The 27,102-nt window shown below is 45.2% G+C and overlaps 1 protein-coding gene across 2 annotated transcripts in view; it reads left to right on the forward strand.

Moving 5' to 3' along the window:
- The first annotated feature begins 16,697 nt into the window (after window positions 1-16,697).
- The window catches only part of SCHIP1 (schwannomin interacting protein 1), a 115,871-nt gene continuing 105,466 nt past the window's right edge, over window positions 16,698-27,102 (forward strand). The window contains exons 1-2 of one of the 2 annotated variants that reach the window (XM_054713680.1): window positions 16,698-16,882; window positions 17,401-18,123. In XM_054713680.1, the coding sequence (XP_054569655.1) occupies window positions 17,419-18,123 (705 nt within the window). In that variant the 5' untranslated portion in view covers window positions 16,698-16,882; window positions 17,401-17,418. Of the gene's footprint in view, window positions 16,883-17,042; window positions 18,124-27,102 lie in introns of those variants that run through there. The other variant, XM_054713679.1, reaches the window with a different exon arrangement.

Here is a 27,102-nt window from a genome sequence, read left to right on the forward strand (position 1 = left end):
GACCCAGAGGAGGACAAATCCAAGCCTGGCCCACTTCCAGGAGTTTGGGTTTGAGGGACTGAGATAGGGTACAGCATCAAAACTTTTGGGCAGCAGCCAAATGTCTGATGAGCTTTGGCCTAATCAGGGAGGACCACGCATGAGTGATTTCAGCTCAGGAAGGGCCACAAGGAAAAGGGAAGCAGAGTTGACTGTGCCTCTTCCTTGCACCAGACCCTCTGCTGAGAGGATGCTGCCCCGGGGAGCCAGCGCAGGGCTGAGGCCCAGAGACACCGCCCCAAAAGTGTGCATCACCGGTGGCCTCCCTGAGGGATACTGAATGAGCATTTCTTCCAAAATATGGTCTGCAAGGCAAACAGTGACACACACCTCCAGCTTCCTCACGGTGGTGTGCTGTGCGTGGTTCTTCCATCCACTGGTCAAGCCCTGTTTGCAACTTGAGTAGCCAACGTCATGAACTCAGTTGTTTTTACCTTTTTGTCCACTGATGAAAAAAAGCCCCTCTGGCCCTTGTCAGTGCCGTCCTGGAAGCCGGGCAAGAGACCTCCCATGAAAGCATCATGTGACTATAGGTGTTATGACAGTGAAAAACCTTATTCTAACTGTCAAGAGCTGGGCACAAAGGGGAAGGCTCTGGGAGGTGGGGGAGATTGTCGCAAAGGCTGGTGGGGAAGTCATATCAGGAGCTCGAATTTGCTTTTGCAGGTTGTGGTCCGGGCATGAACTTGCGTGAGACGCTGATGACAGTTTCAGCCTCCCTGCAGGCCTCTGGGCCAAACAAAAGGCATCCTGGGGCAGCAGTACCATGGAGTAGCTTTTGACAATACTTTATAGGAAAGCTATAAGGAAAGGCCTGGGGTTAGGCTACATTTTAGGATCATATTGGGGGTTGGAAGAGAGAGGCAGAGAGAGAAATGTGATCAGGGTGGTACACGCAGAAGGAGTCCAAGGCGCCAGAATAATCTGACTTAAAATGAAAGTCAGGAGACGCTGGTGTTCATTTTATCATTATTCTTTAAGCTGTTCATATACGTTTTTATACCCTGCTTTGTATGTCTGATAGATTTTAAAATAAAAAGATGAATTTTACTTCCTCAAAAAAAATAAAGACCCATGTTCTGAAAGAAACTGATCAAGAACTAAAAAAGCTGCCAATAAGACCTTAAGTGAAAAGTTAAAACATAAACCATAAAACCAGTACAGATGTCTCTCTCTCTCTCTCTCTCTCTCTCTCTCTCTCTCTCTCTCTCTCTCTCTCTGTCTTTCCCCTCTCTTTATCTCTTTGCTTTCACTGGTAAAATTTTTGCTGAATGGAAAATTGTGTGAGTGAACAGCATTGGAACTTACCTATGATTTATATTTGAGAGAAAATAATTTTCACCCCTCCACGCCCCACCCCTCCTACTTGTCAAGGCAGGACTGGGCAGGACTGATTTCATATACCTTCTTGTCCAAAGTTGAAAAGTTAAAAATAATGCCTCCTCCCTGGACGCTGGGGTTCTAACCCAAGGCAGCCATTGCTCAGGGGCCTGGGAGGCATCGGAATGTGGCCAGTAGGGCTGCTGTGCAGAGCCGAGCCAGGTGAGCACCTCAGCCTACGGTCGCCTGCCATTCCCTGTGTTGCTCTCCGTCCTAAGGCTCCCCATTATGCTCTGTGCACCAGCTCAATATTTATTTGCTTCACTCTTTACATGCCTCAAATAGCTCATTTTTTCCCTGAGACCTTGCTTAGCCGAGCTCCCTGTATTCGGTTCCTTTGATCTTTCTGTTAAAATCAATCTCTTCCTCTAATTATTTTCTGTTCCACTCCTTTGAACCCCTTCCAGTTGCCTCCATTTCTCAAGGAGCCAGGTGTTTAATAAAGAACCTGGATGAAGTTCAGGCAGAATCAGGTAGATGCAGCTACTTGCCCCCAGGTCCTTGCTGCCTCTTCTCCGCGCAGAGAAGGTGGTTTGCTGGAGGCACATGACATTCCAGAGACCAGAACAGTACCCTGCACAGGGCAGGTGCTCAGTAAGTAATTACCGAGTGAAGCAATTAATTGGGATCTCTTTTAAATGGGCTGGACTGTATTATAATTTAGACTTAATTTGCTTCCCCATCTCATCATCAGCCCAGGTTTCTTTCTGCTTTCAGGTTTTTCTTTCCGGTCTAATACTTACTGCATAGCTTATTTCTTTGATGCTTTAGTTTATACATTTTTAATTAAATTTTCCCGTTTCTTGATCATATATTTAACCTCATTAGTTTAATTCATGTCATAGGATTTTGTTAGTAACCTTGTTTACCAGATTAGTGTTGTTTATAAATTATTCTATGTTGCCCCTTTCTCCAAATAACTGATCATCATTTCATACTGTCTTATTTTTAATTTCTCTTTATTAGAGAGTAGACTTTGCTCCTATATTTGTTAATTTTCAGTGTTGTTGTTTTTTTAAGTAGCCACGGTACAAGGTTCATCACATTCTATGATTCTGACACAGATTTGGGTTGAGAATAAAGACCATTGTCTTAAAATGATATGATGTCTAGGATTTTCTTCAAAATAATCTAGTGGAGGTGGGGGGAGCATTAAGGTGATAGGTGAAATATGATTACCATGGGTTGATCCTTGCCAGAGTTTCATAATAGATGCATGGAGGTTCAAGGTAATATTCAATCATGTAAATGTGCGAGTGTTTCGATAATAGAAAGTTATTTTAAAAAAGTAGATATAAAGTTGATCCTATGAATTACCTTAGGACTTTAGAGAAAGGGAATTCCTCCATCATCCCCCAGCCATCCTGGTCATTGTCATTAATTAGTAGTTCGGCCATTCTGCTGCTTTCACTGCAAAGCTTAGCACATGCTCCTCCTCTTCCTTTCCTCCCAAACTCTTCTTCTCACCTGGGAGACTTCATTGAGCTGATGTGTGGCTGGCCCGGTGCCTCACAAATGCAATGCTAACACCTGCACTTACACTCCCTCTCAGCAGACCACTGAGACTTCAAACCATTTTTAAAATGAGGCAGATCTCTATATGCTGACTATCTAGCACTGTGGCTAAGACCTTCAGATTATGTTTTGTTACAAAATTTACTTTTCCTCAATATCAATCAACACATAAAACATATATATATATATATATATATATATATATATATATGTATTCCAGCCATTTCTGGCTTAAAATCCTTCAGGTCTCTCCATCAATTTCAAGTTCAGTATCCTTCACATCCAGCTCTTACTTTCCTACCATCCTCAGATAATCTATACCAAGCTTCCTTAATTTGTGCGTAACAGACCATGCCTTCTCACACCTCCAAACTTTTTAAAATATATATATTTTCATTGATTTCAAAGAGGAAGGGAGAAGGTGAGAGAGATAGAAACATCAATGATGAGAGAAAATCAGTGATCAGCTGCCTCCTGCATACCCCCTAGGGAATGAGCCTGCAACCCGGGCATGTGCCCTGATGCGGAATCGAATCATGACCTCCTGGTTCATAAGTTGGCACTCAACCACTGAGCACACTAGCCAGGCCAAACTTTTGACCATACTGTTTCCTAAGATTGGAATGACCTGTCATTCTGCATTTGGGGAACATTAGCAACTCTTGTTTATACCTCAGACTCAATTCAAGCATCACTTCCTTTGGCAGCCTTCCCTGCGCTGTCCACATTGAGTTAAAGGCCCCCTCCTCTGCCTTTCTTCATTGTACTCTTAGACTATACCCATCCTAATCCTTTGAAACCCAACTGTAACCAACGATAATTCTTTGTTCCCTTTCTAGACCATGAGCTCTTTGACCTCTTTCAATTCTTTCTCCCCAGAACCCAACCCAGTGCCTGGCACATAGTAGGTATTTGAATGAATGAGTAACTGAATGAACAGAGGAATGGATACATGAATGTGCTATCTCCTTAAAGCAGCACCTTTCTACCCAACGGCCTTCTCTAGAGGACTGAATCACCCTCCACTTGCCTCCCAACTATCCTCCTTAACCCACCCGACCCATCTCACTCTAACTGAAACCCAATTGTCCCTGTCTCTGCTGAGTCCTTCCTACTTGGTGTTTCATCCAGACAAGTGTTTCCCAGAGTGTGGTACACAGTAATCTTTAGATGATACTCAGACAAATGTCTTTGACAGTTTGTATTTACATTCGTATATGTTCAGCAGGGGGCGGGGAATGAGCACATAAAACCTGTGATTGCACAGAGGATATTTCTTAGGACGAGACAGTGCCACGGTAATCAACCTTACCTGGACCTTGTGCATCAGGGCTGAGGCAAAAATCATAAATGTTCCGAGCCCTCTATAAACGAACCTCTATAAACGAACTATTGGAAGCAGACAGCAGGAAGCACACCAATCGGGAAGGACTCCCATACTGAGTTCCACAGGCACTTCTGTTTTATTCAGTGATGATGTTGAAATGTCACTTCTGGACATTGCTTTAAATGTGTATATACATTTAACAGTTAAAATAGTTAAACGTCTTTTGAGCTGTCCAACCACATCCTCATGCGAGTTCAGATTTTAGTGTGGGTTATAAAAAACTGACAGATTTGTCTCATTGATGTGGACCCTCTTCTTTGTCTAAAACTATCAATTAGGATATCTAGCTATTTTGATAAGAAAGTTTTATTCTTCTTAATAGGAAACTTATTTTCAGCTCTACATTTTATAAGTCAATTTGATTTATTCCATTTTTTTTGTTTGGCATTTTTACTTTATGATTTTGAAATTTCAATTACTTTATTTTTATAGAATTTACTATATTTTAGAAGATATAATATACCATTGATATATAAAACATCATCTTGTATGTACTACAAAGAATAGCAAAGATGTTATCAATTATAATTGCAAGATGCCATTGGTTCAAAAACATATCCCAGTTTCAGAAGTGTTAAAATTATTTTTAAAATCATGTCTTAAAATTGGTGAAATGCAATATATGTATACTTTACTTTTATTTTAGCAGATAGTATTTATATTCCATTTGTCATAGTGCTATAAAGTTCCCTTTTTGGATGAATTTAATTTAAAAATGAGTTGACTTAAAGGAGAATATTGTGTAAGTAGAGTAGAGGTGGAATATAGTAAGGCCAAGTCCTGGAGGTGCCAAATGATTGTGACTCGGCCTTACTGCCCACACCCAGGTACTGCCTCTTGGCCCCAACGCCAGCTCATGCCAACCCCACCACCCCCAGCACTGTGCCCAGATCCCTCCTGAGACACAGCCTGTGTCCTCCACTGGGCAAAGAAGACTTGGGCAGTTATAGCTATGCTCAGGTTGAAGACTGTGGCTATACTTCACTGACGTCCTCTTATGAGAGAAAAAGGAAATTCCTAGGAAGTAGATTCATTATAGGTATTGGAATAATCTGATTAAGTAAAAACATACTCAGAGGTTTCAGTTTTGTTTTGTTTTTAACCCATTCTCTGAGAAGTAAAGGAGAGAAAAGGAACATTTTAGTCTCGGTTACTGGGTAATTTATTTACTAATGATGGCTACCTAAACAATAGTTTCAGTGACTATCAAACCAAAGAACAGTCTATTTTGTTTTTCATAATAGATTTCCCATTTGAAAATGATTATGAGCAACCTGAAGCAAAATGTACTTCATTGAGAAAGTACAGAAGTGTCTAATTTCCTACTTTCAGAATAGAAACAGTGAAGAGAGAATTACTTTAGATGGAGCTGAGGGAAAGTGTTGTTTCCATGGGGAAACGCTGTGCTTTTGTACACCGTCTCCCTGGCTGCTGCAGGGGGTCTGTGCGCATCACACGTTCAGCTCCCACCTGTGCTGGGTCCAGTCTTGGACTGCTGGGCGCTGTGTGCAACATTTCCCTGAGAGCCATCCAGAACCCTTTGATTTACTCTGTGTTTATGCTTGAAGGTTATTGTGAATCATTAATCAGAATGCAATAGAGCAGATCACAAGTCACATAGGCTCCACTGCTTGCATAGAGCCTGTTTTTGCAAACTTAATTTTGCAGGTTTTAATGTAGGTATAATTGAGAAGATAAACTGAACACATATGCGTATCCTAATAAAGGTATTCATCAGAGTTAGCAAATATTCACATCTTATTAAACATCAATGAACCTATTACAGTATAACAAAAGGAAAAGGTCTGATAACAGAAGATTACTTATAGGCTATTAGTTATTGGTATAATTTTAAAAATATAATTAGTAATAATTAGCAAAATTGATAATATTGGAGCTGCAGCTGTTTCCACTCACTGGTATTAATAATGCCAGTAATAATTCTATATTGCAATACCAATTGAAAGCTAAATCTTTTGCAAGTTCTTATTTATCCTTATGGATATTTGTGTTTATCAGAACATTGTTGCCTATGTTATAAGAACAATTTCCTGGTATTCATAAAAGTTATTGACATCATACACTAAATTTTGAAATGTACTTATAGACTGGAATAAAATTACAAGTGTAACCTGGTTCACCATCCCTTCTCCAAGCAGAGATAGTGGTCAAAAAAACAAATATATTCCGGAAGTAGAATCCCTGAGACTTGGTGTCTTAGGCCAGGTTCCCTAGAAGCAGAGCCTGAGACAGGGATTTGGGTGCGGGTTTATTGAAAGATAAACAGGTAAGGAAGTGAGAGAAGTAGGATAAGGAGGGGGAAATGCCAAATAGGATACTGATCAGATGGTCTATCTTTGGCCTGATGAAGGCGGAGGAATAAATTGTACCATAGAAGATGCTGTGGGATTTTGTAGCTGGTACTCAAGCAGCTGGCGGTGGGTGTAGCCGCAGGAACAGGAATCTGCTTGGAGCACTAACAGCACCAAATGCATCTGATGATGGGGGGGGGGGGGGGGGGGGGGGGGGGGTAGGGGGTGGTGGAGGGGAAATACAGAGAGGGGAACAAGGATGGCTCCCAGGTTCCTGGTATGAACAAGTGAATAGATTATTATTATTATTATTATTATTATATTATTATTGATTTCAGAGAGGATGGGAGAGAAATAGAAACATCAATGATGAGAATCATTGATTGGCTGCCTCCTGCACGCCCCCTACTGGGGATTGAGCCTGCAACCCGGGCATGTGCCCCTGACGGGAATCGAACCCGGGACCCTTCAGTCCGCAGGCCAATGCTCTATCCCCACCAAGCCAAACCAGCTAGGGCATGAATAGATTCTTGTAAATAACAACACTCCTCTCATAATATCAAAAATCTAAGGTTAATATAGAAGAAATCTAAGATTAATATAGAATACATATCAAAGAAATAAGAAAACAAATACGTTTTCTTTTAGCTTTTACTTTTTGGGTGAAAGATATCAACTTCTTGACATATTTGCATAAGATCAATTTCCATTTAAAAAATAAAACTTTTTTTAAAAAGTTTGTTCTTTAGAACTTTTCCATTTATTCTGCTTCCTGTTGAAAACAGGTCCAGACCTGGTTCTAGGACTTTAGTAATTGAAGATTCGCCTTCCTAGAACTCCAATGCCATGTTAGGCTGTAATGAGAAAGCAGCTGTGTGTTGTTCTTATGCATTCATCCTCCAGCCCAGAGGTCAGCAAACGGGCCTGCGGGCCAAATCCAGACGGCAACCCATTTTTGGATGGCTTCAGAGTTAAGAGTTTTTACATTTATTTTTTTTTTAATATATTTTATTGATTTTATACAGAGAGGAAGGGAGAGGGATAGAGAGTTAGAAACATTGATGGGAGAGAAACATCAATCAGCTGCCTCCCGCACACCTCCTACTGGGAATGTGCCTGCAACCAAGGTACATGCCCTTGACCGGAATCGAACCTGGGACCTTTCAGTCCTCAGGCCAATGCTCTATCCACTGAGCCAAACCAGTTAGGGCAAGAGTTTTTACATTTATAAACATTTGTTTAAAATTTTAAAAAAAAATGTTATGCAAGAGACTGTATGACCCACAAATCTGAAAATATATATATTTTTTTATTTAGCCCTTTACAGAAAAATTTGCCGACCCCTGGCTTGGTCCATTATAACCGCAAACTTTATTTCAGAAGTGTGCTGGCTCAATCTATATTTTGAAAGAAAATCTGATATTCAAAATCTTAAATTAGTAAGTGATTTATGGAGCCATAAAATTATTTGTTTTATGAAAGACTACATCAGAGAATTTATATAAGTAAATTCTCACTCAGCCCAACAATTACTTTTGATGGAATTCTTCAGCAAATTCAGAATCATTCATTTTGAGTTAAATAAATATGTGTAATTTATTCCCTGTTGCATAAATATATTACCACCTATTTTGGGATTATTATATAGAAATTAAAAAACACAAGTAGATACAAAGGTAAAAAACAAATCACCTGAAATCATACTACCCGTAGTTGAGCACTGTTAACATTTGGCTACATCTTTTTTCTAGGAATAGCCATTTAATTTTTAAACTGTGGATCACATTATATGTATAATTGTATACCCTCTTTTATTCATTTAATGTTATAATTTTCAAAAACATCTCATTTGACTGCATTTATTTCACAGAAAGAATATGACACAATTTATTTCAACATCTTCCCATTTTTTGACATTTAGGTTGAAGCTAATTTTTCACTATTGTAAATGCCACAGTGAGCATCTTTATGCATAAATCTCCATCTTCCTTTCTGTGTCCTTGGGCCAGACTTTTTAAAAGACTTAAGTATCCTCTCCCCCATTCTGTTCCTTGTCTTTCTTACAAACTCATTCTTCTTCTCCAAGATCTTTAAATGACAGAATTCCTCAGGCCTGTCCTTCTTGCTCTTTACACTTGTCTCCAGATGAGCCTATTATACCCAAGATTTCAAATGCCATCTATGCACTCTGATGCCCATATTTACCTCTCCAACCCCATATCTCTCTTCATAAGCTCCAGACCTACACATCCAAATACTTACTTTTCATCTCCACTTGCATGTCTCATAGCATCTCAAATAGAAAATATCCAAAAAGGTTCCCGTATCTTCCCTTCTTCTGCTCCCCTACCAAGCCCCACCCCCTCCTTTTTGCCCATTTCAGTAAAGAGGCACCACCTTTTCACTAGGTTGCTTATGATACAACCTGGAAACCACCCAGTGATGTCTCTCTCCCCGTCACCAACCCCCACCTCTTCAGTCACCAGGGCCTGTTGATTCTACCACTTAAATATATCTTCAATGTTTCTATCTCTGTCCATTTCCCCAACCCCTCCTAAGCCACATTCATCTCATTCCTGGGCTACTTACTTTATTTGCTTCCTCATTGGTCTCTCAGTTTCCATTCCTGTCCTGCTCTGTTTTTCTATCCCCTTTGCAAGTCTCCACCATGGAGAACGTTTCTAAAAATGTCCATCTGCTTTTATAACCCGTAAGTGGCTGTTAGAAGAAATATCTTCATAGCAACCCCTCCCCTTGCCACCTGGGCTCTTATTCTCTTGCTCCAACCTGGTGGTGTGCTTTCAGCTATTCAACTTGCTCAGCTTCTTCCCTTCTCAAAACCTCTGCCCATAACACCCTTCCTCCCCTCTTCAGCAGATCAATCCTCTTCCGGATGCCTCCGCCAACACAACACTACCTACATGCTCTCAGCATCCTGAGTCTACTGTCTGGGTACCTCCTACAAATTGTCATCTAAATTGTTCTATGCAGGGTGGGGCAAAAGTGGGTTTACAGTTGTGAGTACGCAAAACACACCGTTTATTCTTACATTATTATCGATTAACTATCATATTATTTTCCATGTGAACAACTGTAAACCTCCTTTTGCCCCAGCCTGTGGTTTCCCCCTGAAATGTCTGTTTCTTCACTGGACTGAAGTTCCATTTGGGGCAAATAGTGTTTGTCTCTTTCACCACAATATCTTGTGTTGCCTGGCATGTAGCAGGGGCTCAATAAATTTGTTGAATTAGTAACAGGTCATGGGGTACAAACTTTACAAAGACACATGCGAATCAACACGTGATAAAACATGTTATCACAATGTATTCCAAAAAGTTTGCATCAACCAATTTATAAACCCATCAGCAGTATATGAGTGTTCCTTTGATCACGCCCATCATGACACTGAGTATCATAGTTTTAAATAATTTTTAATTAGTTTTATGGGCAAAACATTACCTCATTATTATTGAAATTGTGTTTCTTTGATTGTTAGTGATGATGAACATTGTTCACAAATTGACGGGCTCTCATATATTTTTCTGTGCTTCTTAAATTCCTGACATACTGCTTTTATTGAACCATTTCTGTTGGGAAACTTTGGAAGCTTATTTAGATTAATTTCTACCTATAAAACACCAACACCAAACCTACTTAACTCCATCTGAATGGCAGATTTGGGAAATATTTGTGTTTGGTCATTGATGATTCCCCTTTACCTTGGGTGATAATATAATTTATCCTGTAGCCTGGCACATTTTGGGGAGTGAAGGAGGGCACCGTTAATAATTATGCCAGGGCAACAGGTATAAAGCAGGACTGTCCTGTGCAAGCCAAGATGTATGGTCTCCTAACTCACTCTCATGCAGACTTCGAACTCTGGGGATCTAGAGCTGAGAGCAGAGGTCCAAGTGGTGATCCAGGGATAAACTGAGAATAAATCTGCTTTTTGTTCTGAATTTTAATATGGATGCTGTTCAGTGACTCACCCTGGGCCTCCCTGTTGCCAATGCTGCCTCTTTCACTCATTTACCTTCCCTCACTGACCCTTGGAGGCATCTGACAATTTCATATAAATATCCTTTCGTGGCTCAGAGACCCGCAGGGTCCATCTTGCCCATAAACGCAGAGCTCGTCAGAGTCAGAGCCTTGGAAGGTCACTCCTGGTCCACCCCGCTGCTCCCTCTTCACTTCCAGATGCATTTCTGCTGCCTGCACTGCGCTGACAATGCCAGAGCTATTTTCTCATTTTATAAGGCTTCCAAAGTTGTGTCAACAAGTGACCAGAATAGAATTTTCACTTCCTAGTGTCCTGCAAGGATGTCCTCTTTGGCAAGCCTAACACATCCAAAGATAAGGCACATGATTTCTGAGGCAGCCCATCTTGTCTGGGGTGATGTGCACATGGACTTATCACTTGTAATGCTTCCCTGAGCTCATGCCGGGCATCCACCAGCTTTCCCAGCTCTTCCTAAATATCCTTTTATGTCATTCATACCCTTCAATGAAGCTCAAAAAATAAATTCAGAGTTGCTTAATAGACTTGCATTTTCAAGAATTGCTAGGAACTTAAGGAAAGTAGAATACAATGACAGAAATCTTCTGGAAAAAGAAAGACTGAGAGAGTGTAGATAAGTCGAATTTAAAAATATATATATTTTATTGATTTTTTACAGAGAGGAAGGGGGAGGGATAGAGAGCTAGAAACATCGGATGAGAGAGAAACATAGATTAGCTGCCTCCTGCACACCCGCTACTGGGGATGTGCCCGCAACCAACGTACATGCCCTTGACTGGAATCGAACCTGGGACCCTTCAGTCCGCAGGCCGACGCTCTATCCACTGAGCCAAACCGATTAGGGTGATAAGTTGAATTTTTGTCAATGCCATCCAATCTGAGGTCTGACTTTATTAGGAAAAGAACAGCAGCCTTCCTCTTCCAACCTTGTCAGTAGGAACAAACTTCCTACCAATGGAATTGCCAATAGAGCCTCTGTGGACTGCTGGGCAGATTGTGCACTGCACAACTCCAGGGGGCGTTCTTTACACAAAATTATATCTATGCAAATGGTTGTCCCTCCTGGCAGGGACCTGTGGTGCAGTTCACATTCTGTGTGGCCATATGCTGAGTTCCTGACTAACACCCTCTATGTGGCTTTTCTCTGATAGAGACACTGTCTCTTTGCTGCAGTTAGAGTTGCCTTACTCACCAGTGCCTACAGAATTTTCAGGGTAATCTTCATTTCAAAGAGACATTCACCTGGTTTTGCAAGCACTGTATTTGTCAAGCCAAGTGTCCTGGTTTCAGGTTTAGAAAATAGGTCATTGGAGCTATCTTTTATGGGCCGAGGTTGCCTAGATTTTGCCATTTCATTTTTATTGAGGAAAACATAGAAGAGAAATGCAATCTCATGGTTTGCTATAAAATCAAAACATTTAAGATGTTAATGTTTTTAAAAGTTTTCTTCTCATTAATTTAAAGTATAGCTCTGAAGATGGATCCTATGTACTAGTACACCTAAAATATAATTGTTTTCTTTCTTTTATTTACAAAGTATCTTTACATGTAGACTAATATGTTGAGATCAACCCATCAGCTCTACATAAATAAAGAAGGAATACTATGCATTCAACACGCCTAATGGAGAAGGACCTTGGTTTTGAGTTAGTGGAGGAATTAACTTTGTATCTCCTAACAAGGAAGGCAATGAAACAATTCAGAGATGCTTTTATACTATACTAGAGGCCCTGTGCATGGATTTGTGCACTGGTGGGGAGCGTGGCCTGCGGGGATTGGCCCACTGTGGGAGCATAGCTCATCCTGGTCAGCCAAGTGGCGCTCCCACTATGGGAGCGTACTGACCACCAGGGGGCAGCTCCTGCATTGAGTGTCTGCCCCCTTGTGGTCAGTATGTGTCATAGCGACTGGTCAACCGGTCATTCTGGTCATTCTGCCGTTCGGTCACTGGGCTTTTATTGTATAGGATATTCCAGTGTCTAGGATGAAATCCCAAGAGTCTTTAAGCTGGAAGAAGCCGTTAGTTCATTCATTCATTCATTCAATGTATTCTTACTATTTGCTTAGCACCATGATCATGCAGTTCAGCCTCCTTCATGAGGAAACTGAGGTCACAAAGCTGGTTAGAGACAGGTCTGGGAACTAAGCCCAGATGTTCTACACCCAGGACTCTTTGGCCACAGTGCTTAAAAAGTCTCACATAGTTACATTCAGGTGATGAAATATAGGCGAGCATCTGTGTACTGCATATGATTTGCATGCAATTCGTGTAATAAAGATGAAATACAAACCCCATTGCCAGCCATTTCTTTGTTACTCTAAATGCTACAACTTAGAGAAGTTTAGCATTAGGGCTAATAACTTTAGAATTCGTTTGGGGATTTTTCAAAGACATCTGTTTCCAACCTATTTATACTCCTTAATATTGAAGTATTTCAATCAGGTCTTTTCTCCAGTGTTGTCTTTACAGATCAAAATCCTATAAATAGCACTGACCTCTGAGGAGTGTGCCCTCATCCCTACCCTTTGAGTATTGCTGCAATTTCCTCTCCAGGACAAAACTGAACAACCCAATCTCATGGTGGCTATCTTCTTCAAGGACTTGTTTTGAGGGGAACTTAAGGCATGTAGTTCATACCAGTGGGGAGTTTCATTTTCTGAGCCGTCTGTATTCTCTGCACAATGAAATCTCCCAACTTGCTGAATACTGCTGAACTTGTTGACAGTGGAGGAGGTCGAGCACATGTGAGCAGAAGAGAACAGCTGCTCTTGCCAGCTGCCTTCCTCTCCGCGTAGACACAACTGCTGCCCGAGGAGCCGCTGCAGGACAGGAGGCGGAAGGAGTTTGAGGTTGCTGCAAGGAGACCCCTCTGGTATTTTTGCTGGGTAAATCCGTCCATATGCCTCTGGGCCAAGGGATACTGAATTTTAGCTGAGTGACTAAGAGCAAGGATGATGAAGCCAAACTACCCAGGTTCAAATCCTGACTCTGCCACCTGGCTTTTCAGCGTTTTTTACATTAAGCAAGTGACTTAACCTCAGTCTTCAGCATCCTCACCTATAAATGGGGAAGAGAGTTTCTTCATAGGGTTTTTGGGGATGAAAGGAATTGAATGTTGTTAAAATGAATAATTCTAGCAACCACTATTGATGAAGCTCCTATTCCACTCCAGTTACCATGAACAAGATAGAAATGGCTACGTCCTTCATGGAATTTAGAGTATTTTCTAACACTAGGAGCCCTGACACATTTAAAGGTTGTGAAATCAATGTAATAAAGTGTGCCCAGATTTTGTTTTAAATGAAGCAGGATAGGATTTTACAAAATAAGAGTTTATAAAACATTTTTCAGTTACATATGTTTTTATATGTATGTGTGGCCTGGGTCTTGATATAAAATGGATTGCTTGAGTAGTAGTAAAAATAAGCAGTTAAACAGCAACCTCCATACAGCACGTGTGATAAGTGCAGTGAGTGTCATGGAAGCTTGGGAAGGTCACCTGACCCCACCGGCAGGTATAGAGAATCAGGGGAGCCTTCCAAGAGAAAGTGACATTTCACCTGAGACTTAAAAGATGAATAGAAAATTTCCAAAAGAAGTTGGGGTCGGGGGAGCAGTTTCTTTAAGGGGAATGAGGAATCCCGGTTGGGGTGCGGGGGATAGGTAATGAGGCCGGAGAGAGACTTGCTCATATTTGCATTTGAGAAAGGCCACTCTGACTGCTAGAGGAGAATGGGCGAAGATTGTTGGGAGACTGTTCAGTAATTTCAAGACACAGGGTGTAGACCAGGGTGGGGGCAGTGGGTATGTAAGAGGGAAAGGACTTGGTGATTGATGGAGGAAGGTGCTGATCTGGGATGGCTCTCACTTTACTCATGTCTCTGGTGTTTAATTTACAAAGGTTGAAGGGGACAAATCTAAGTCTGTAAGCTCCAAGCCCCTAACTTGAGGAGACTTTCTGTAAACAGGAAGACAGGACCTTTCAATCACTTTGCAAATCATCTCTCCATCCCGCTGGACACATCTGTAGACTGTTGCTGGCCTAGGAGTTGGCAGGCCCTCCTGTCCCAAAGTTCTTGGCAGGCGATGGAAAGCTGGAAGCAGAATGGAGACAGGGCTAGCCAGGCACCTTGCATGAAGAGAAAAGAAGAAAGAAAACATGGTAGAAAAGAAGAAAGGAAACATCTGATCCAGAATATCTGGTCAAAAAATAATTTAAAAGGACAGATCATTCAAAGATGTTCATAGTTGGCTTCAAAATGCCATGCATTTTTGGCAGTGAGTTTACCTTGCCAAATGTTTTCTCAAGGCCTTATTTTGCATTCCCCAAACACAGACCATCTGGGCAGCAGGGGGATGAGCTGAAGCCCAGGAGGGAGACTGGGTGAATGGTTGAGGAGGCCCCAATGTCTGAAAATGGCACTGAGGCCACAAGTCTCTCTTATTGCCACAGTTCATCAATACTTCTCTGTCTACCTGTGTCCTGCCACCGAGCAGGAAGCTTTTTTCTGACCTAAGCCTGGCCAAGTGACATGGTGACTTGAAAAGCAGCTGTCTGGTTCCCAGCACACAATGCTTTCTATCCGCATCCCTGAGCACTCATAGCGCCACCTCCATCCCACAGGGGGCAGCCAGCTGACCCAGGGCTCTGCAGCAAACCATATTTGGAGCACCAGGCAGGCTCTTGACAGATCTTACCGTAAAAGACATTCTAAGTTATAATCGGCCCTGTAAAGAGCTCCAGAACACAAGGCCCCCTTTTCCTGTTATTCATGAGATTGCTGTTTCCAGAAAAGTCTGCAGATTAGCTTATCTTCCCAGGCTCAGGCCTACCTAGGAGAGGAAAGAGCCTCACTTAAACACAGGGTCTCTGCACCCGGTCCCCATTAAGACCCTGAAGAAAGGCAGCCACTCCCTACTGAAGAATCCTAAGCATGCCCCTGGTCCTCTGCCTGGCATCTGGACTGTGCCAAGCCAGGGCAGTGGCCTGGTCCAGGCTACAAGTCACTGGGGATAATTAACAGCAGGACCAAATCTGGAAGCTTAAGGAAACTGGTTTTCCTCAACCCATTGTAAAATTAAGTGCTGTTTCTCTTTATAACCCCCACCCCCATAAAACTGTAAGATATTTAAAGTGTGCACCATGGTGATTTGCATGTCCGTGTACACTGTGAAAGGATTCCCCCCCTTCATCTAGTTGAAAACCCCAGCATAGGGTTCTTGGAGTCAGTTTCCTAAAAAACTGAAAGAAGCAAACCATCAAATGTGCCAGAAGCATGTCACTGGATATCCTCTTCTTCCCCTCCTTTAATGCCTCCTTGATTGGAGGTGGCCACAGAGGGCTTTGGAGGCTCAGTCCCATCTCACACTGCCGCCGGTATTCCCCCCACACACACCTCTCTGAGGTCGTCATCCTCAGCCTGCAGCCCGGAGGGAAGGAAACTGAGCTAAAGCAACAGGTCCCACCCACAGTCTGAACTTGGAAGGGGAGAGGGCTAGGCGACTGGAGGAGCTGCTAGGCGGCGGAGAGGAAGCGTGTAGGAAGGTGGGAGGGAAATGATGGTGCATGACCACCGCTCCCACGTCACTCGGGCTCCCACATGGGCTTGTGTATGTGCGCGAGTGGGGGAGGGAGGTCCTTCGCGGGGTCACTCGGGGACTTCCGCGTGGGGTTAGGACGCGTCGAGCCCGCGCTTTGGGGGTCTCCGGAGGCTTAGGCGGGGTCATCAGCCCCACAAGAGAGCTTGGGACGCGCCCAGGAAATGCGAGAGTGTCTGGGGGTTCAAATTCACCACCCTTTCCAGGGCGCCGCCCCTTCTACCGGGCCGGGTCTGCGCCCCTAGTACCTCGCGCCCCCCGTTCCTTCGGCCTTTCCCCGGCCTCTCCAACCCCATCCCCACCCGGCCTCCCGCTCGTCTGCGGCCGCGAAAACCGGGAGAGCGGACTGCGCCCCGCCCGGCATCCTCTGGGCATGCTCGGTCGGCGGGACCGGCTCGCCGCCGGGAGGGCGCGTCCTTCCTCCCAGGGCGGCGGCGCCGGCGCCTGCAGGGACTGCGGCCGCGCCCCGCCGGCACACCTTCGGGGGCGGTGGGAGCCGCCGGGATCGGCCGGGAGCCCAGAGCGCCCACCTACCCCGAGCCTTCCGGCGAGCGGAGGAGGGGCCAGCCGGGGAGGCGGGGAGGTGCGGAGGCGGGAGTCAGACCTCCGAGCTGCCCGCGGCTCCTTAGAAAGTAAAGCTCAGCCGGAGAGCGGAGTCAGGCTCCCCACCGCCCACCGGGGCGGGGCGGGGCGGGGCGGGGCCCGGTGGGAGGTGGCCTCCGCCCGTAGAGCGAGGTGCGAATTTAGTATCCGCCCACCTTCTTCTCAGTCCCCACCCGCCGGGAATTATAATTCTCTGGGAAAGTGTCTGGCTCCCCGAGAATCCTTGGGGCGGGGTGCCGGGGCGCGCCTGGCGCAAAATGGTTAAAACAAAGTCCCCGCGCGCCCCGCGGCCCCTCTTAAGGAAAGTGTGCGCGCTGGTGGCTGGGCACCCCCTTTGCTGATCTGAGGATCGGTTACCCGGAGGAAGTCTGGTGGTGTCGGGGGAGGGATGCCTCAGGCTGGTGCCGACTCCCGCCCCCAGGCCTCTGGCGGGGCGCACCTCCCGCCAGACGGGCGCAGCGCGCTGGGCCGGGGCGTCTGCGGCGGGCGGCGGGCGGCCGGAGCGCGCTCGACCCGGCAGCTCACTCTCTCTGCCTCCTCCCCCCAGGACTACCGAGAGGATGGGATGGATCTAGGCAGTGACGCCGGCAGCAGCAGCAGCAGCAGCAGCAGCCGCGCCAGTTCGCAGTCCAACTCCACCAAAGTGACCCCTTGCTCCGAGTGCAAATCCTCGTCGTCGCCGGGGGGCAGCCTGGACTTGGTGTCTGCGCTGGAGGACTATGAGGAGCCCTTCCCGGTTTACCAGAAGAAGGTGATTGATGAGTGGGCGCCGGAGGAGGACGGGGAGGAGGAGGAGGAAGAGGAGGACGAGCGCGACGGACGAGGGTACCGGGATGACCGCTGTCCCGCCCGGGAGCCGGGGGACGTGAGCGCCAGGACCCGCAGCGGCGGCGGCGGCGGCGGCGGCGGCGGGGGTAAAGGAGCCACCACCGCCATGCCGCCCCCCCTGCCCAACGGCAACCTCCACCCGCACGACCCCCACCAGGACCTCAGGCACAATGGCAACGTGGTGCTGCCCGGCTGGCCCGGCGGTTCTCGAGTCCCCCGCCGGGCGGTCCAGAAGCCCCAGCTGGCGGGGGGCCTGCGCGGCGGCCGGGGCCCGGCGGCGGGGGGCCTCTGCCTTCAGCCCACGGACGGCGGAACGTGCGTCCCAGAGGAGCCCCCGATGCCCCCGATGGACTGGGAGGCGCTGGAGAAGCATCTGGCCGGGCTGCAGTTCCGGGAGCAGGAGGTGCGGAACCAGGGCCCCGGGAGGACCAACTCAACCTCAGTAAGTTGGCCGGGGTGCGTGCCCACGCGCGCACACCCCCGCGTACCCAGCCCGCACGCGCCCTCCCGCCAGCCTGCGGGCCCCATTCATCCTTCCCCCCCCCCCAAGGCTGGGGGCCGGGCGGGAGAGCCTGCCCCCCCCTGCTCCCCTGGGGTACGGCGGCTCCGTCTGCGAGCTGTTTGGGTTTGCTGGATGGGCGGAGTGGAGGGAGGGGCAGCCGGAGAGCAGCGGAAAGTCGGGTTCGTGGAACCGGCGACTCATTTTAATGGAATTACTTAGGGAGACGAGGTTGTGAGTCACTTGTCTGAAAATAGATCCGGGGAGATCTGGGCGCCGCAGCCGGTGCCTGCGGGTGATAATTTGAAGTCGTGATAGTCATGGCTTTGTCAGCCGTGGTGGGTCTCCCCGCGCGGCTACCTGCTGTCTCGCCCATAGACAGGCGGTCCCTGTGCGCACGCACACACGCGCCTGCCCACTCCTCTGGTCTGGCAGCGCGGCTGGTTCCATCTCGCGTTTAAGCGGATGCTCCCGTATTTGAAAGGGCGGCCGCCCTCCTCTAAGAAAGACTCTTTCCTTTCTGAAACCCGGCCTGTTGTTGACCTGGGGAGCCGGGTGAATTGATCTGCTAGGATGCGCGGGAGGCGTTTGAGCCTCTGTCTCCTGACTCCGATGAATTCTCCTTGCTTTAATAAGGAACCTCTTGCACTTCCTCACTGGAGGTCACTTGCCTCCAAGCTGGAAAGCCAGAGGGAGGGAGGGCAGGAGGGCTGCATCTGTAAGGAGCTCTGACAGGTTTGGACTTGTCTCAGCATCTTCTGTGCCCCTGAGAGGAGAGCAGATACATGATGTAAAAGAAAGCGTCATGAATGTAGCTCCCCTATCCATCACTGTTCGGAGATGCAGCAACAGTTGTAATTTGAAATCGTTAATGATGTCCCTAAGTGGGGCTGAAGGGCACCGTTGAAATGAGCTGCGTTCTGTGTGTGGCGGCTGCGTGGCCGTGTGGGGAAAGTGCTGGCTTGCAGGTGTAATTTTCCGGCTCCAGGGCCCTGGGGCTACTGGAAATTGGGTGCATGCACTTCTGACTCCAGGGGTGAGGATGGTAACTGCGTTTCACAGAGAAATTGGCACGGTTTCCATCAGAGAGAGCCCTTAGCTGACAGGGCCCACTGGTTAGGGTCCCTTGAGAAATTACCTATTAAATTAACACACTCGTTTTAATCCCAGGTTTACCCTGGCCGCTAGCAGATGTGGAATCTTTCTATTACCGCCAGTGTAGCTCCTTGTACCTTGCAATAGAAAGCAACCTTTTCCTGCTTAGTGCTTGAGAAAAAAATACCTCATTCAGCTCTCTGGACTTAAACAATGACTTGAAGATAAGTAAGTTTTCTTTAGTATTGTGTGACGTTTATATAGTCCAGGAGAATGTGATAACCGGGTATACACGTGAAGTTAGGATTTGATGGTGACAATGAGCTCCATTATTCAAAAGTTATTAGACAACATGTTATTGAGCACCCCTTGTGTTATGTACTGAATTTGAAGTATGATTCCCAGTGCTACAGTCGCACATCTGTCCCCGTGAAACAGGGATTGTGGTGAGGGGAGGCAGCCAGTCCTCCGGCACTTACAATGTAATGGCTTGCTGACAGCTTCCCCTCTGCCAACACACACACACACACACACACACACACATGCACCTTCTCTTGTTTTTGTGAAGACTTTGTGAATCTTTCCTTCTTGGGCAATCTTGCAAGCCAAAGGTTATGTCTTCACCTAGAGAACAGTTTGCATATTGGGGTTCCTCCCCTCCCCACCACCCCACTCCCCAACCCTCCTCAAAAATGTCCCTTCTGGGCTTTTTCTCCACAAGTCAGAAATTTGGGTTCCATTGCTTTCAAGCGAGTATGGGTACAGAAATAAGGGGGAGGGGAGGTGGCCTTTGAGGTTGTTCAGTATTGAAATTTTCCACGTTTTTGTTTGTCTTTGAACAAAATTACTAGCTAATGTTAGTTTAGCATAATGTTTTTCAAAGTATGAATTACCTTTGAAATCACCTTATCACTTAAGGAAAATTAAATACAATAGAATGCACGATAACACATTGCTCGTGGTTAGCGTGGCTTTTTAAAACTTTCATTTCATTTTTATGTATACACTGGGTCACAGTGTAGGATTTCTTTCTTGCTATGCATCGCTATCATAACACTGATTTAAATTGTTTACTTCTGCCTAGAAGAAGTGGGAAAATTTATAATCACTAGGATGGAAACTTAGAAATAATGAGGGAGTTAGGTAGAAGAGAAAGCCCGTCTTGAAGGCGTTGTTCTAATAAATGGTATTTTAGCTACTCTTTAAGAAGTTGTGTGTAAATGGAATTTCTCTGTATTACTGGGTGGAGGGGGTATACATGAGAAAGAGAGTGTAGGTTTCTTTTCACCTGTGAAGAGAACCACATAAGCTTAGTGCCCATTCTCCTTTGGAATCAGGTGGCTGGTTCCTTCTCATCATTCCCAACTCTGTTCAACTCTGACCTTCTCGGGGCTGCTGTCCCTGACCTCCCTAAAGGAAGGCACTCCACCCCCACTCAGGCACGCCTGGTGTATTTTCTTAGAGCTTATCACTACCTGACATTACCTTATCTAGATCTTCATTTTTAGTCTCTCTGGAGTCTGTTGGAGTGCAGGGATCTTGCCTGTCTGCGACAGTGCCTGGGATATAGTACGCTCTGAAAGATCCCGTGAATGAATGAATGAAGGACTTACCAGTATATGAGCCGCACACCACAGAGCTAAACCACCTCTCCCATTTTACAATTGGGAAAACTGAGGCCCTTGGAGAAATCACTAAATGACCCTGGGCCTCGGTTTTCTCAGGTGTGTAAATGCTCAAGGACAACTGCCACGCAGTTAAGGAGTAAAGAAGGTTACTGGGTGTTGTTGGTGCTTTTGATATCAGACTTAAAACCAGGGAGGCGAGTTTACTATAAGGGAGTCGGGCTCCCAAATGGTTGTTTGTATTCATCCTAAATTCTCATCTCCCTGCCTGCTCTGACTCTGGTGGACTGGCTTGGATAATCCTGAGGGAAACCAGGAGTTTCTCTTACTCCTGCTTCTCCAGGACCTCCATTTGTCACAGTATCACTCTCTGCTAACTCAAGGGGCTTCTGCACACATCATCAGGTGCTGTGGGGGTGCCCAGTGCCTCAGTGGACTGCTTTTCTTGAATGGAGTACAGTTTCTCCCCTCTCTCATTGATCTTTCCGTGCCCTTTTCTCTCTTTCAGGGTCTGTGGTCCTCCATGTTTAAGCTGTTCTGTCTCTGGAAACTCACATTTTTCTCCAACTTCTCTCGCCTTTGGATTCTTCTTCTTCTTCTTTTAAAATAGCTCTACTCAGGTCGAATTGACATATAATCAACTGCACATATTTGAAGGGTACAATCTGATGAGTTTTGACATATGTGTACACCTGTGAAACCATCACTAAAATCAAGATAATGAACATATTTCTCACCTCCAAAAGTATCCTTGTGCCCCTTGGTAATCCCCCCAGTCCTGTCTCTTGGCAGCCACTGGTCTCATTTCTATCACTATAGATCAGCTTGCATTTTCTAAAGTGAATGTAAGTGGAATCATATAATCCATACTCAGTTTTCGTTGGGCTTCTTTCCCTCAGCATGTAATTGTTTTGTGATTCATCCATATTACTGTGTATGTTTGTAGCTCACTGCTTTCTGTTGTTAGATAGCACTCCGTTTTATGGATATACCCTATTCTTCTGTTGATGGGCATTTGAGTTGTTTCTAGTTTTTGACTATTACAAATAAAAGTGCTTTGAACATTCACGTACAAGTCTTCGTAGAGACATAGTCTTTCATTTCTCTGGGTAAATATCTGAGAGTAGAATGGCTGGGTCATATGGGAGGTGTGTATCTAACTGTTTAAGAAGTTGCCTGTTTTCCAAAGAAGTTGCACCATTTTACGTTGCCATCGCCATGATTCTGAATGCAGTCACTCTAACCTTGGCTTTCTCTCCCCCTGGTTGCTGTGTTCCATCTGGGTCCTTGGGCCCTGCAGGACATCGCTTTTCAGGTGACTGCAGTGACTGCCACCCTCTCTCTTAAAACAATGAGCAAGCACCTGGACCACGTCTTACATTCAACCCATCATCACACCTATTGTTCAAAAAGTAAAGGACTCATTTTTAAATTAGAGAAGAGTTCTAGTTGTAGACCCGACCGACACGTTTTAATTCCAGTTTTATTATATTTTAGTGCCAGCGACAGGTGCATTTCCCCCTGTTTAATGAGAAGATAAGAAAAATTTTAATTGACATGTTAATTGAAAGCAAATTCTCCTGATGAAGTTATTTCCAAAGTACTCGAAAATAATGTCTTTTTATTTGTTTGTACTATTAACTAGTAGCAAACTTTAAATTACCTACATTTCTTCCTAGAATGGTACTAATTACAGGTTATTTTCAATGTATTACTCTGTGAGAACTACAGCCCAGTTACTCCTTCCCCATCAATGACACCACTAAAGAAGCTTGAATGGCTAAGTATTTGTTTCCTCAGTTACTTGGGCTATATTTAAATTACATGAATTCCCATTTTTATAGACTGAGTTAAGAGGCCTTTATTACTTCTACAAAATATAGTAAAGTTTATAACTTTAATAAGTGATGTGATTCGGCAGCCTGGGACACAGCAGTGAAAGCATTCTGTGTGGTGTGCAGTTAACACTTATTTCTGTTGGCTGGAGAGCATTACACGACTGGTAAAGTCATTCTGGTTTTTTAACCCTGACCAGAAATTACCAGGGCTAAAGGGTATTGTGTGCTTTGACCTTTTCCCTTGAAATGTTGAGTGCCATCTTTGCCTGCTTTTCTAATTTATGTTGCTTTTTGTCTAAGAGCCACAAAGGCTGCTTTCTCCATTCGCACGTACTCAAGACTTTAAAGAAATGTGATTGGGCTTAAAAAATAGGTTGCAGGTAAACCCCAGTTCTGGGGCTGTGTGTGTATTGAAGCTACCATCAGATGATTCACCCTATGGTGGAACAGCCTTTGGAAATGTTGTAGTTAGAGTCAGTGAAATCTTTGCCTACCAATTGGCGTACACGTAGTGGTCCTTTAAAACATCTTAAGGAACGTTGTCAGGGTGCATATCTGAAACATGGACGTAGATATTCTCATCACATCTTCTCTGAGCCCTTTGACCATCTCACCACTGACCTCGTGCACCTTCCTCCATGCTTTCTGGCTCTGCTGCATTTGTAACTCCCGGGCCTTTGACCTGGCACGCCTTCTTCACTCTGGGGGATTCCCAGCAGGAGCCCTTTGCTAAGTCGCAGGTCCCGGCGTTGCTGACACTGTCCACCACTACACCCCGCATTTGCTACTCCGGGGCCTGCTCTGATGCAGAGCCCCGCCTCTTTGGGGAAAGCGCTGTCTGACCATCGCAGCCTGAGCAACCTCTTCTGAACTGGTGTTCCGCTGTGTACCTCTTCCTCATACTTAGGTTTTTAAAAGGCTTCTTGGTTTTGAGTATTCTCATGTTCATTATCACATTTGCTCCTCGTGATATCTGGAACTGGAACAAAGCATTTCCATTTCAGAGATGAGGAAACCGAGGCCCAGCGAGGTTCAGGGATTTGCCTGAAGTCTCATGCCTGGCAAGACCTAGGCCAGTGATGGGCAACCTTCTGAGCTTGGTGTGTCAAACTTCGCCAAAAAACTGAGCATAACTCGGGTAGTGTGTCACTTTGAGGAAAAAACATTATTTCGCAAATGTTTCATCCTCAGGAGCAGCAAATGTTTCATCCTCGGCCTGCGGCCACCTCAGCAGCCGCGTGTCATCAGAAATGGCTACGCGTGTCAGTGCTGACACGCGTGTCATAGGTTCGCCATCACTGACCGAGGCTAAACCTGTCAACTTCTGGCTGTGGTTCCAGGCTCTTTCAGTGGCGTTGCCTTATATTCTTGGCCTCTTATCTCCCCTCTTCTCCATAAAGACATACATAATACAGGCTCAGGTATTCACTGAGGAATAGACATCTGATGAATACCTGGTTGGCTAACCTATTTTGTAACACCCTTTCATTTTAAAATTTACTAGAAACTGCTACACGCTGAAATTTCTTATTAGTGCTAATAATAGCAATTCTAGGTCCTTTCTTAAAAGCGCATCTGTAACATTACATTTGCATTTTAAAACAGAAAATTGCTTTTGCTCCTGGACCTTTGCCCCTGAAGACATGAATGGTTTTGTTTTCTTACATTTGAAATTCAGTCCTAAGTATTTTAACAAAAAGGGCTTTTGCAAATGCTTTTCTTTAGCTGCTTTATTCCCCTTGGGCTGTTAGACAGATACTGCTTTATGACGCTTTATACTGCCAGTGCCTGGGAGATGATTTTGCACACAACTTCTGTAGACATTCAAGAGTCAGTTATGAAATTGAGCATTTTTAGTAGTAAAGTAATAGGACTTTAAAGATAGGAAGGCTCTGAGAGGTCATCTCATCCAACCCTCTCCATCATCTTCAAAGCGGGAAGCAGGTCTGTGAAGGTTAAACTTCACCCAACCTTCTCAGCCCAGGCCTGACCCAGCCTCGTGTCCCCTGGTTTACTATTCCCACTTTTCATGAGCTTGCCCCTCTTCAGCTAATGCCACATTTCTTACAATAAGTATTTCAACACTTAATTGGTAGCACAGATCCAGTCTCACTTAAGATTTTCAAATGTAGAAGCGTCTTCTAATTTTTATCCCTTGGTAGAACAGTATTCAATGTGTTGTTTTCTCGTTTTCTTTTTTAAACGCATGTTGTCCGACATTTATAAACTTGCCCTCTCCCATTCAGACTTCAGCCCGTCACTGTGTGTATTTACACCAACAGAACAGTGCTCTCCCTGGGATGGCAGATTTTCTTGCTGTCTTTGCTCCGTTCCCACCTGTAAACAACTTTTCCTGGCTGTCCACCCTGCTTTCTAGCTCCGCGCAACGCATAGTCCTCTCCTGACACGGGGCCAAGGGATGACCAGTGACTGGCTCTTGAGAACTTTGCAAGGAGCCACCTGAATTGAAGGAGGCAGAGAAGGCAGCAGCGAGGGTTCAGGTACCTCTCTGCACATCACTTCCATTTACAAAGTCTGTCCATTGACTGTCAGGGCCATGCGGGGGTGCTGGATTCAGAAAGATAGAGGAGGAAAGATCTCCGGGTTGTTCACCCTGAAGTGGAAACATATCTAGACAGAATTGCAAGTGAATGTTGTGTTATCAGCCCCCCAAAAGGGAAACTAACAAAACCAAGAAGACTAGAAAGATGAGAAAGGTATTTGTGGAGTTCAGAAACCGCCCATATAACCGTCTCTATCAGAACCCCTGGCTTTATTAGTATCTGGGTGAGAACAAGGAACAGAAAATGGGCGTCAGGAAAGGGTGATGCTTTGGGTTTTTATGTTCCCTGAGTGATGTTTCTGAGTTTCCCAGGTGAATCTGCAGAGCTAGGTCATCGCTAGTTCTCCTGGTCACGCCCAGGACAGCTGTAGTTATCACTCTCCTCATCAGATGTGTGAGGGCCCTCATTGTTCCAGATGCACTTCATTTGTTTCCTTTGTTTTGTTTCGGGCTACTCTTGTGAATAATGTTGTTATTTCCCTGAAATATTTGTTAAATAATTATGTCAAGCATGTTCTGTCACAACCTTTATCACTTGCCTTTCTCTGTTTTCATTCATGCATAAGCTCAACCTAATTTTATTCTCTCCACCGGACCTATTTTTCAGTATTTGTTGTGTGATTTTAGGCTATTCCCATTTTGTCCTACTTTTGTAGCATTTTCTATATAACTCAAAAGGTGGTGGATTAGGTGAGGAAGTTCCCAGGTGATAGGAATGAACTTGATTAGTGTTTGTTCGGCCCCAGGATGATGCTTTCCAAAAGTACTGGTATAATATTTTTAGTTACGTCTAACTGACATGAGGTTGCATTAAAGCAAAGCTTACTGGAAGCTAAAAGAGTGATCTGTTTTCTTTAGTCTGGTTTGTATATCTGATTTCCTAATAATTGCCACTTGTATCTGTTCATTTTACAGATACCCCTACAACTCCCCCCAAATATTTTATATTTATTTGTAGTTGAATGTCCTTTTTTTGGTCTATCCATCATCGGCAATATCATGTTCTTTCCCCCCCCTTCCATTTCATAGTCTCTCCTTAGTATTTATGGTTCATGAAAGTGATTGTGAATCTTTCTTCCCTGGAATATTCGCATAGTATACCGAAAAAAGAAAAAGCTTTCATTTTTATGGGTTACAAGAAGCCATGCATTAGTGGGCAGCTGATTTCTACAAATTCATCAATTCCAGAGGGTTTTATTGTCCATGTCCTAATAGAGATGATTGATCCTTCAGAACTCTTCCTTGTAGAAATACATGTCTGAGTTATTCATGGACTTGTGTTTTTTTTAAGTCTTACTAAAAGCTTCTAACAAGAAAGTGTGCGCGGGTTGGGCTTTTGCAGGCAATGCTCCGTTTGGCAGGTGGAGGGGCTGGTTTTCAGGGTGCATGAGGGAGGGCAGCCGACAGAGCACAGCCCCACAGCCCCACAGCCAGGCCTCCAGGCAGCCCATTGTCTGTCAGCACCTCCTCTGTCCCGCTGCCCCCCATCCTGTTGTTAGCCCCTCAGAAGCACACACCCATTGCGTCCTCCTTTAGGATCCCCCCCAGCTGTGGACCTCAGCCTGCCTCAGTTTCCCTTCCTACTCCTATGCAGGTTTACCTGTGTGCACAGAGAACCAATTCAAAGTCCACAAGAAAGTGACTCATTAGTACCTGGTACCTCTAGTGGCGAAGGCTCCTTGCTGGGCTGCCTCATGGACTCTGTGGAGAGAGAGAGAGAGAGAGAGAGAGAGAGAGAGAGAGAGAGAGAGAGAGAGAGAGAGAGAGAGAGCTGAGGACAGGCACTCGCCCTGGCCAGCTG

The sequence above is a fragment of the Eptesicus fuscus genome, chromosome 3 (genome assembly GCF_027574615.1).
Source record: "Eptesicus fuscus isolate TK198812 chromosome 3, DD_ASM_mEF_20220401, whole genome shotgun sequence".
Classification (NCBI taxonomy): Eukaryota; Metazoa; Chordata; class Mammalia; order Chiroptera; family Vespertilionidae; genus Eptesicus; species Eptesicus fuscus.